General features: G+C 39.7%; 1 protein-coding gene across 1 annotated transcript in view; it reads left to right on the forward strand.

The window, feature by feature from the left end:
* Positions 1-627: 627 nt before the first annotated feature.
* GALM (galactose mutarotase) overlaps positions 628-12,792 on the forward strand; it is a 54,979-nt gene continuing 42,814 nt past the window's right edge. Inside the window, exons 1-2 of the mRNA XM_074204094.1 lie at positions 628-914; positions 9,490-9,644. Coding sequence (XP_074060195.1) covers positions 725-914; positions 9,490-9,644 — 345 coding nt within the window. The 5' untranslated portion in view covers positions 628-724. The remainder of the gene's footprint in view (positions 915-9,489; positions 9,645-12,792) is intronic.

Genomic DNA, 12,792 nt, shown 5'->3' on the forward strand with positions numbered 1-12,792 from the left:
AAATAATCATTAAAATACCTCTTATCAACAAAAAAGTTCAAATACCCCAAGCTACCCCGTCCTGTCTCCAAAGCCTGAACTCCTGAACTCTTTTTTTAAAATTTAAATTTAATTGTATTTTTCCAATTCCATGTGATGAAATTTTGTCATCCTTCATCCCCACACACGCAATCATAAGTTACAATTTTCTCCCCTCCCCTCAGCCGCCAAGTCTATGCCCGTTGGACATGGCCAAACTTGTTTACATATTAGTCATTTTGTGAATGAGGAATTCATTTTAAAAGAAAACCATGGGATAGGAGGGAAAAAGATGGGAGAATTTTTTTTAAATGAATAGATTCTGTTTTGTGTATGTGGAGGTTAATCGGGATTCTCCCTCCTCTCCCCCGCGCTCTGTCCCCGGGCTGCGGAGGGTCCCGCGTCCGGGCCGCACCCTCTTCGGGGAGGGGTCAGAGGTGAGGGGTCAGAGGTGAGGGACAAGACCTCCCCACCCCCCCCTCAGCCACGCCCAGGGCGAGCCTCCCCGTCGAGGACTACCACTCCCGGCATGCAACGCACAAAAGGCGGCGGAAAACCCGGAAGCACGTGCCGCGCGGGGCTGCTCTCCGGCCCAGTTCGGAGCGCTCTAGCCCGGGGTTCGCCCTCCGACCCCGGGGAGGGCGGGAGGAGGGGTCGGGCCTCGCCCTAAGAACGGAAGCCGTGCCCTCGGGGCCGCCCTCCCGCCATGGCCGCGGTCACCCGGAGCGTGTTTGGGGAGCTCCCCGACGGGGCCGGCACTGTGGAGAAGTTCCAGCTGCGCTCGGAGCGCCTGAGGGTGGACATCATCTCCCTGGGCTGCACCGTCACCGCCCTGGAGGTGAAGGACCGCGACGGCCGCTTCTCCGACGTGGTGCTGGGCTTTGCCGAGCTCGAAGGTGCGTCCCGGAAGCCCGCTTTGCCCTCCTCCCCCTCCTGCGGCTCACTGACCCAGGAAGGACTTAGGGGAGGTCAGAGGTCCCGCGACCCCGGGTCCTGGCCCCGCCGGCCCCTCCTTCCCTTCCTGGAACGGTTGGAAACGGATCCCACCCCTTCACTCTGGACCTGGAGACCCCGTCTCCTTGGCCAACACGTGGGGCAATGTTTATTAAAGAGCGCAGACCCTCAGGGGCCTTGTGAAGAGGAAAGTGGCCTTTGAGCTGTGTCCCTTGGGCAAAGTGCCACCCTGGGAAGCACTGGGGGCCCCTCCTGCAGAAGAGGGAAATGGGCTCTTTTGGGCTTCCTTTCCTAGTTTTTTTAAGTTTTATATATTTAAGGCAATGGGCTTAAGTGTCTTGCTTAAGGTCACACAGCTAGGTAAGTATTAAGTGCCTGAGGTCGGATTTGAACTTCGCACTGGTGCTGCCCCTCCCCTTTACTAGTTTTTCACCGAAAATTGGACATCCCAGATCATTTATTCTAGAGGATTTATAATCCATGAATCCAAATGACTATCTTGGCTGGAATTCGAGCCTTGGGAAATAAATATCTCTGTTGACCACAGTGTCTAGCATAAATTGACTGATACGTGATAGGTGCTTAATAAATTTTACTGATAGATTCTCATCTATTTTATGTAAACATTAGTGATGTGCTGGTCAGTCAGATCAAGGGGTTAAGATAAACCAGAAACTCTTAAAAGGGGGGGCAGCTGTGTGGCAGTGGATAGAGCAGCAGTCCTGGAGTCAGGAGAACCTGAGTTCAAATCCAGCCTCAATCATTACCTAACTGTGTGGCCTTGGGCAAGCCACTTAACCCCATTGCCTTGCAAAAACTTAAAAAAATAATCAGTTCTGGAGGGGAGAGTGGAGCAAAGTGAATGGAGAAGGGGAGAGACCCTTGAATAAAGCACCAGCCCTGGAGTCAGGAGTACCTGGGTTCAAAATCGGGCTCAGACACTAAATAATTACCTAGCCGTGTGGCCTTGGGCAAGCCACTTAACCCTGTTTGCCTTGCAAAAACCTAAAAATAAATAAATAAATCTATCTAGGCCTTTCTTTGGGGAATGGGAGTAGCCCACCTGGTTTGGTGTTTCTACGGAAATATCTTTAAGTTCTTCTGGATCTGTTGTTTTTTTTTAACTTGCTCACCAGCTCTGAACTCCACCCAACCCCACCTAAAAAATAAAAGCCTAGCAACTGATAAGATCTGAGTTCAAAAAGGGACCTCTGGCTTTATGTAAGTCTCTTATTAGGTAAGTAATGCCTTAGTTTCCTAATCTTTATATAAGATGGGGATGATAATAGGACCTACTCCCAGTATGAAGTTCAAATGAGAGAATTGTAAAATAGCTTGTACTTGGTAAGAATTATATAGATGTTGGTCATTTTTACTATTATGATAAAAAAAAGCTATTAAAGGATCAGTGCAAAGAGGCTCTGGAATCTTAAATTATGGTTGTTAGATTTTAGGTCAGGAGCTCCATTGAGTTGCTTCTTATCCTGCCTCGGATGTGCTTCTTGTGACTGGTTGGGTGAGGATACCTCAGGGCCTCAAAGAGTTACTCTAGATTTATAATCCTTAAACAAGTTTACCCTCCCCCTCCTAAATTCATTAGCAAAAATATTGCTGGTGCCTTTAAATTCTCTTGGTGAAACCTACCCTGTACTCTGTGGTTTTCCCAGCTCCTGTTATGTTCCATGGTTTGCTGTTGTGCAGACTTATTTTGAAAAAGAGGTAAATTCCTTTATCGTCAATTACAACTTTTAGTCATTTCATCTAATTTCTCAAGTAGGAAAATGTATTGTGGTGGGAAAATTTTTCCTTCCCCTCCCATTCCCCCACCTACCCTGGGTTTTTCCCCAGGGTTCCAGTGAGTGGTGGAGGTGGTGTTAGAGAAGAGCTGGTTGTTGATTGAGTTTTGCTTCCTACTGTATCAGAAAGTAAGAATCAGAAAGGACTTGAAGACATTTTCTGTCTGTCTCATTCTCCATCTCTAGTCCCCAATATGACCAACATTTTTACAAACTGGGTCACTTTCTTCACCATAGTTAGGAGACATTTCCAGACTCCATTGATACAAAGGGAAGTGATTTCCTCTTCCATCGTTTCTGTTCTGCACCATTAGGAGCAGCTGCAGGTGTAATGGATAGAGCACCAGCCCGGGAGTCAGGGGAACCTGAGTTCAAATGTGACCTCAGACACTTGATAGTTATTGGCTGACCTTGGGCAAATCATTTAACTCTGATTGCCAGTCGTGCTGATCTATATCTGGTCACTGGACCCCATAGTGCTAGAGGAGACAGCTTAGATTTAGACTAAGAAAGACTTAGTATAGCACCTCTCACTCAAATTCAGTTCATTGACCTGTCATGTCATCACCTCCCTGATGTCAAAGGATTAACATCAGCAGCAGCACCATTAATTGATTTGAATAAGGTTGTATCTAATACTTTATCCCTTACATGGCACAATGGGTAACGCACTGGCCTTGGAGTCTGGAGGACAGGAGTTCTGGAATCCAGTTTCAGAGATTTATTAACTGTGTGACCTTGGGCTATCTCCAGTGGCCCTGATTCTTATTTGGTCACTGGATCCAGATAACTCTGGAGGAGCTGAGGCAGTGACTTAGCACAGCTCCCCTCACTCAAATCAAATTCATGTTCTTGTCATGGCATCACCCCCCTGATGTCATAGCCTTCTTCTAGAATGAAGGACAAACATTATCTGCCCATTTCTACCCTGCCATGGTCAGTGAACATGAACATAAGTCTAAGTGGTAAAATAATATCTATTGAATTATTTTAGCACTTCTAGGTTTGCTAAAATATTATTTAATTTCCTTCTCTCAACCTGAGAAGATAGGTGCTGTTATTATCCCCATTTTACAAATGGGGAAACCAAGGTAGAAAAAAGGTCAAATGACTTGCCCAGGTTTACAGTAAATGTCTAAACAGGATTTGAACTCAGGTCTTGCTCCATGTTGATTACTGTGACACATCTAGCTGCACTGTTCTGTTGTAATTTGAACCTTGCCATTTGATAGCTGGAAGCCAGACAATTTCTTGGGGTCTCAGCCTCAGCTTCCCCAACTCTCAAGACCAAGGGGGAATAACTTGGATGTCCCTCCCAACTCTTAACATTTTATAGTAAGCAACTCTTATCCTGCTGACCCTTAGTGATCTCAGTAGAAGAAAAGAGTATTGGAAAGAAAAGAAGAAGGAAAAAGGAATTAACCCAGGCTTCTACGTTATAACAGACCATAGTTGTCTATGGAACTTTCCATTCTGAGAGTTCTTGGAGAAAGTCAATGATAAAACTTTTCCTTCTGTGAGAATTGTTCAGTATTGAGTCATAATATTTAAACTATTTATATAGGTGCTGGATTGATATTGACATGGCTTTAAAAATATTAATCCGTATAATTTAATAAAATAATTTAATTTCCCTTTTACTTAAAGGCTGATAGTGAAGGGGAAGTGAGAGGAGGGAACTACTTTTAAAGGAAAGGAATTTGAAAAACCAACCCCGAATACCAAGCCTCTAACAGACACATTCAACCCTCCTGGATTATAAATGGACTCCTGTTTCTCTTTTGTGATGCAGCCTTTCTATTCAGTCTTGCCTGAAATAGTTGGAGCCCTCTAATTCTTCCTAACAGCCACTGTGGTCAATAGGTAATAGAAATTGCATTAACAAACTCTGCTATTCTATTATTGAATTATAGTTTATTAATAAACTGTAGTATGCAAGCTTCTGTAGTAAAGACTTCACTGAGGAGGAAATGGTTACCTTGAGATAATAAAAACTTCGAAAGTGTCTTAGTACACCATAGGGAACAACAGCTGAGAATGTCTAGTCCCCTAACTCACAGCCCCTGTAGATCAAATGTGAGCTATCTTCCAATTTCACAGATAGATGGAATAAGCTGCTCAGATGTCCTGAGGTGACAGATGAGGTTAGAATGATTCAGAAGTCTCTGGGAAAATGAGATCTGTCCTCCATTGCATGCCAAGGAGATAGATAATTCAAATATTCTTTTAGTTGTAACCCAGATAAATGTCAGCTGAGTCTTATATGAAATAATTTTGCTGTTTTTTATATTTTGAAAAGTGATCCACCTCTATCTCTACCAGAGGCCATGTAAGCAAGTCCCAGGTACTCCCAGGACTTGGGTTTCTTTCTTAATGTGTCATTTTAGCCCTATTTTTATTTGTTATACAAATCTCCTTTGTTTGGGCTTTTTCTGTGGATTGATTTTCAAAGAAGAAATTGGGAGCAGTTTTTAATGACTGAACTCTTCCCTGCTCGTGCAAATGAAGAGGATGACAGCTGTTTTTTACATGAAACATATCCTGATTGTTAGGATTGTCAGCTGCTTGGGGGTGGGGTATGATAGTTGAATAAAATATAGAGATTTATGGTTTCAGTAGTATGGTTACTACTATCCTCATTTATTCTCACTTTATAGAAGAGGAAAGAAAGACCTAATGTGAAATCCTTTCCCAGAGTCACTTTTTTGGAGTTTTTGCCTTTGGATTGACCATATACCAATTACCTCCACTTCTAGGTGATTGAGTGATTTTTTTTTTTAAGCACCCCAGGACAGGGCATTTTGCATTTGTATTTCTGGGGCCTCACTCATAGTAGGTGATTAACAAAAAATTATAGATTATTTGGTTGATAAGTGATCTACTGTTAATCATAGACATGCTCTGCCATCTCCCTCCCCCCACCCCAGCCAAAAGAAGCCTTTCAGAATGAAAGAATGCTAGAGCTAAATGAAATACAGGAAATCATTTAGTCCTATCCAACATTCTTACTTTTACATATAACAATAATATTCACTTTTCTATAGTGGGTGATGGTTTAAGTATCATGGATAATATTATCTTCATTTATTCCCATTTTATAGAAGCTGAAAGCAAGGGCTAGAAAAAACAAAATCATTGCCCAAGGCCACACTAGAATTGCAAAGATTGGAATCATGGATGGACTACCACTCTCTTAATACCTTTTCTAGCTTTTGATGTCCTATACAGTAATTCCTTCTGAAACTGAGCCTCAGAAATTAAATGAATTGCCCAGATTCAAATGACTAGTGGGTGATAGAAAATGTGAGCCCAGCCATCTTCTGACTCCATCTCAGCAACCCCTCATTCCAATCCAATTTGTGTGCATGTCATGGCATCATCTCCTAATGGTCTTGGAGAAGGAAGGACAAACATCAACATCTTCTTTAGGACTGCTCTGCCTAATAGGACAGACAACCTCTGTTACTGCTTTTTTTTTTCCTTTTTCAAATGAAATAGTCATATCTAAGGAATAAAATGTCTTAGAGGTGACAGAAACAGGTAGTGATGCCTCTTTTATTTAAAAAAATTTTTTTGATACTTCTTTTAAAATAAAAATTTTGTTTTCATACATACTTCTATACATAAGAAAACAAGTGAAAGAATAAAGAATAAATCAAGGTAAGGCAACTTAGTCTGTCAGGTTACCAAAAACATGACTATGATCAGTTTAAAAGGAGTAGAATAATCCCCAATCCTGTTTTCTTTTTATTCTGGAACTATGCTTTTTTTTTTCCCCTTCCTTTTGGAGAACCTAGAAAATACTACTTTGAGAGTCAGAAACAAGGGTTTAGTCTCAGCTCTCCCACTTAACACTTTGCAACCCTGGCACGGTGCTTCTTTCAATTAATTGATCAACAACAGCACTGGAATGTAAGACTGTCTTGAAGAATCAAACTGTGTTGGCTAACGCAGTGCTTTATTTTATCACAAGGAAGAGAGAATAGAGATTTAGGATTATTATTATTATTATTATATTATTATTATTTCATTTCATTTTGGTTTTTTAGGTTTTTGCAAGGCAAACGGGGTTAAGTGGCTTGCCCAAGGCCACACAGCTAGGTAATTATTAAGTGTCTGAGACCGGATTTGAACCCAGGTACTCCTGACTCCAAGGCCAGTGCTTTATCCACTACACCACCTAGCCGCCCCTATATTATTATTTCAAGGTTAAAATTATAAACTTTAGTTGGCACACTTAGACTTGCTAGTGTTAAACTGTTCTGACTGGGAACACAGACAAAAAGTCCCTGCCCTCAAGGAGCTGACAGTCTATCAGGCAGACACCTGCATAGTTTAGAACTATATTAAATTTTTGGAGACACCTTGTATTAGGTATGTCTACAAAGCAATAATTATAGCTCTCATTTGTATTATGTATGCTTTAAGGTTTAAAGGAACTTTAACATTTTATTTCAGTCCTCACAGAGAACCTAAAACAGGTGCTCTCATCTCCATTTTACAAATGAGGGAAATCAGTCTGAGAGATCCAGTGACTTGCCTAGGGTTACACAAATAGTGTCTGAGACAGGGATGGAATTCAGATGTTCCAAACCCCAAGTCTAGCACTCTGTGTCTACTGTGTATCATCTAGCTGCCAAATAAAAGGTAGGGTCACTTAGGTGACGAAATGAGTAGAGGGAGAGGTCTGAAGTCTGTTTCTGAGTCCAAATTTCACTTCAGACACTTAATAGCTGTGTGACCGTGGACAAATCATTTAACCCTCTTTGCCTCAGTTTCCTCATCTGTAAAATATGTTGGAGAAGGAAATGGCAAACCACTCCAGTATCTCTGCCAAAAAACTTCAATTGAGGTCAGAGAAGATAGAAAAAAGACTAAACAATAATAATGGAGAGATCATTCTGATATTCAATTGTCTCATCTGTAAAATGAAAGTAACTGAACTTTTTACTTCATAGAAGGGTTATCAGGAAAGCACTTTACAAACTTGAAGCATGATATAAATGTAAATTGTATTTTGGGAAACATGTTAGAGATTGATCATTGGATTTAGAGTCATAAGGCTTGGGTTTGAATCTTAGCTCTTGCTACTTCCTACCTATGTAACCTTAGGAAAGTGACTTGGTAAAGTATATCAAAGTTCTGCATTTCCCTGATCTACCAGCATGGCTATCTTTAGAAAAGAAAAAAAAAAAGAATTTCTTCTGGTTATGTGGTCTATTCTTTTTAGGTTTTTGCAATGTAAACGGGGTTAAGTGGCTTGCCCAAGGCCACACAGCTAGGTAATTATTAAGTGTCCGAGACCGGATTTGAACCCAGGTACTCCTGACTCCAAGGCCAGTGCTTTATCCACTGTGCCACCTAGCCGCCCCTGTATGGCCTGTTCTTGATGAACCCATCTTGTTTCTTTGTTATCACAGCTTCCTTTCCTAGAGGTGCACTAATCATCCTTCTGATCATATATTGCACAATTTTTTCAGGAATTAAAGTCATGCTCACTAGCTTTCAGTTTGCAAACTGCACTCATCTTCCTTGTTAGAAAATGTTTTAATTGTCTTTTTTAAATAAACGTCCTTTTTCTCTCTTTTGCATTGTCTCTCTCATTTAACCATGACCTCTCAAGGGTCCCTGACAGTGACTGCTAGTTCAGCAGGCCCTGTCAGTACTTGTGATTGCATTTCATCTGGGCCTGGTGAATTGAACTTTTTCCGTTTCCTTTCTTACTTCAATGTCAGTTCCTTATTAGCTATTTTTGTTACATCTTTTCCCATCCAAAAATCATTCTCCTTTACAATGAAAACCAGATTCAGATTCAGATTTGAAAGCTCTGCTTTTTCTCTGGCATTGGCACCTTTTATCATCATTATATCCATGTCAAACAGTTGTTCTAGTCTATCTTTGATTTTCAGATTTTTTTCTAATACTGTTAAAAATAAACCAAGATCCCTTTTTTAGACAGAAATGGCCTTCTGCCCAGCTTCAATATATATATATATATATATATATATATATATATATATATATATATATATAAAGCACCTAAATTAATCTCAATTTGAGTTTTAGGACTCCTTTATATCACTTTCCTGATTGCGTCACTCATATATTCATCTGCCACTACCTACCTTTGTTTCCGTCTTTTGTACCCATCTTTTAAAAATCTAAGTGGGTCTTTGAAGGCCCTCTGCCCCAACTTCAAAAATGTCTTTGTCCAATTTTTCTTCTTTCTAGGTCACCTTTGCTTCTGTTCTTTATACTTTGTGCACATATGTATAGAATATCTAAGGCCAAGCAAAGGTTTTATTACCGATTTTAGATTTTGTTTCCTGTGAATTTTCTGGAGCACCTCATTGTCTCCCATGTTATAGATGCTCTTTGGTATCTAATTTCATGAATATACATAAACAGTTTTCTCTCTCTTCATTTCTTATTTGAAATCCATTTTATTATTATAGTTTCAAAACTCACAGTTTGTAGACTTAGCAGCCTTTTTTAGGTATACTTCATTTTAGCTTCAAGGTTACTTTGCAAAATTGAAAAATAATTCATTGTTATTGTTACTTTCATAAAAAAACTTAACCATTGTTTACATGATGAATAGAGTCTTTGACAATATATCATATAATCCTTATAGCATCCTTCAAAAACCAATGGTAGACAGTAATTATTGCCCTTAACTTTTGTTTAGAAAATTAAAGGAATGATCATGTTTGTTTTGTAGGGTATCTCAAGAAGCATCCATATTTTGGAGCTGTAGTTGGCCGTGTGGCCAACCGAATTGCCAAAGGGACATTCACCATAGATGAGAAAGAATACAAGTTGGCCATTAATAATGGACCTAATAGTCTACATGGAGGACTAAAAGGCTTTGACAAGGTAAGCTTAAGGGTATTTGGTAAAGTTCTCACCAAATTATGTTTGTGGTTCACTGTACTCATCATAATATAGTCCTTCCCTCTTCCATAACCTTCTATTCACTCCACAATCCCAGACTCATACATCTTAGCAGAAAACCAACTCACTGCACAAGATGAACAGTATAAGGGAAGGAGGAGGAAGAAGAATACTCTTTGCAAAAGATGGGATTTATCTGCTAGTCATAGGAAGAGGCTGAATGTAATAATAGTTAATATTTCTATAAAGTATTTGCTTCTCACAACAAGCCTCAGAGAGAAGTGTTATTTTTATCCCCATTTTTTGGACTATAGTCTTCTTTTTTTGCAAGGCAAATGGGGTTAAGTGGCTTGCCCAAGGCCACACAGCTAGGTAAGTATTAAGTGTCTGAGGCCGGAGTTGAACTCAGGTACTCCTGATTCCAGGGCTAGTGCTCTGTCCACTGTGCCACCTAGCTGCCCCTATTCCCATTTTTTGAATGAGGAGCATGAGGCAGATAGAAGGAGAGAGATGTGAAGGCAAGAGGACTTAGGTTCAAATCCAGCCCCAGACACTTATGAGCTTGGTGTTCCTGGGCAGCTACCCCTCAATTTCACTGGTTGCTATGATTCTTTGAGGAGGAGAAAAAGGAGAGTGGGTTGTAGTCGAAATGTATAGTAAATGAAATCTTTGAACCCTTATTCTCCCCCTAATTTCCATATTAATATCCTGGAATTTTTGTAGCCATGATAGCAAAAGTAAAAATCAATAATAATACAGCAGTTGCAATGGTTTGGTGATGTACAGAAGCTGACATATTTTTTCCCCCGGGGGGAGGGGGGGAAGACCCTTTCTCTTTGTTTTTAGAGATTATTTGGTGGAGAGAATAAAAGTTGGGTACCCATACATGAAAACCTTACCCAAACTTCATAGGCCTGTATGCCCCCAACTACCTTTTGTTTCCATATTAACTTTTCTTAAAATTTGCTGTTTTTTCAATGCAATTCATCCAAACATTTGAAAAGCAGTCTGGTAGAATGAATTCATGTTAAGGTATGATTGATAACTTGACTAACCCTCCTACAAGCTGGAGTAGTATAAAGGCTACTGGATTTGGAGCCAGGGAACCTGAGTTTGGATCTTATTACCATTTACTACCTATGTGACCCTAGATAAGTCACTTGACTAGTCCAGGTCTCAGTTTCTTCATCTGCAAAATAAAAGGGTTGGGCTTAAGTAATTGCTAAGATCTAAATATAATATTTAGTTATTATATATTATATAATCTATGAACCAACTATAATCCCTTCCAGTTCTATAATCCTTTGAAACAAAATGAATCCCCCAATTGGTAAAAATTTCAGATAGTGTGGTAGGGAGTGGATAGGCTTTCCTATAATTACAGCATTCTATTTACTCTCACACATAAAGCCTGTCCTAGGAAACAAAAGGAATAAAATATTCAAAAATTCTAGCAACTGTGAACTTTACCTTCTCTTAATCTTTTACAGGGCTGGAAAAAGAGTTAATAATTGATCTACTTAGACAGCTAGATAGGGCAGTGAATAGAATACTAGTCCTGAAGTCAGGAGAACTTGAATTCACATGCAACTTCTTACTCTTTCCAAATGTGTGACCCTGGGCAAGTTACTTAACCCCAATTGCCTCTGAAACAAAAGCAAAACAGAAATAGGACTGTTCTGTTTGATTCACTCCTACCAGTTTCTTCATTTGTTTTTGGAACTCAAGTTGTCCTGCGTAACCTTCCTTTCTTTCTCATGGGCAAGGAGAGTTCCACTACAGAGGGGAGAAGGCTACCCAATTCTAAACCTGGACACTGGGTACCTTGCTGCCTATGGTCTATGGAAAAGTAATATTAATTACATCATTTATATGGCTCACTTATCATTTATACTTAATTGCCATGTACCACAATGATAATTATGTGTCCTAATAATTATGGGTCAGATTAATTTATTACAAATGCATACTGAATTTCTGCACTAAGCTCTGTTCATGTATAATGGTTTTCATAATTTGTTACTCAAGTGACATTGTCATTTATCTACTCATTGTTTTTAAAAATCACAGGCTACTGGTACTTGGGTATTCATTTCTAAGTGAGTTTTTCTATTTATGACATTGATGAATGGCTAAGTCCTCTTAGAAGCCTATCAGAAAGTTTTTGTAGCCAAGTTAGAGAAAACAAAAATCAGTAATACAACAGCAATTGTAATGGTATTGTGATGTGGGGAAGCTGATATTTTTTTTCCCCAGGAAAAAACAAAAAAAATCAAGTTCTTTATCTTCTTTGTCTTTTGAAATTATTTGGTGGAAGGAATCCCCATACATATCTTTTTTTTTTTTTTAGTTTTTTTTTGCTAGGCAATGGGGTTAAGTGGCTTGCCCAAGGCCACACAGCTAGGTAATTAGTAAGTGTCTGAGGTCAGATTTGAACCCAGGTACTCCTGACTCCCAAGCCCGGTGCTCTATTCACTGCGCCACCTAGCCGCCCCTCCCCATACATATCTTACTCTATTTATCATTCTTTAAAGCTATCATAATCTAAAGGTTTATGAAAAACACACACAGATATAGGAAAAAAAGAATACTTGGAAAATATAGAAGCATTTATATAATATTACCCTTATGTTATTTAAATTGAAATTAATTATTTAATTATTTGGTACGGATCTATTGTTGCTGGTGCTGCTGCTATTTTCCCTGGTCTTCACATTTTAAAGTTAGAGCTTATATTTTAAATTTATTTAAAGTTAAGTTTCCAGTTAATGATTTGGATATGAGATTGATTTGCCTGAACTTTGCGACAATTTCAAATATCAGCTGTTTTTTTTTTTCTGTGGTGAAGGACATGAATCTCTTCTAATATTCTTGGATGCTAAAATCTTGTGACTGTAGACTCAGGCTCTAGAACCAATCAGTCCCACAGGTATAAGATGAAGGAGCCCTGGCTAGACAGCAGTTGATCTGGAAAAAAGATGTTAGCATTTTAGTCAGCCCAAGTCAGCCACATGAGGTGAGAGTCGAGAAAATGAATGGCTGAGGCTGAATTGAGAGAGGCCGAGTATTCTAGACAGTGATGGCAATAGTCCTGTGCTAATCTAATGATAATCTTAGTAGCTAGCATTAT

Source organism: Macrotis lagotis, chromosome 1 (genome assembly GCF_037893015.1).
Source record: "Macrotis lagotis isolate mMagLag1 chromosome 1, bilby.v1.9.chrom.fasta, whole genome shotgun sequence".
Lineage (NCBI taxonomy): Eukaryota > Metazoa > Chordata > Mammalia > Peramelemorphia > Peramelidae > Macrotis > Macrotis lagotis.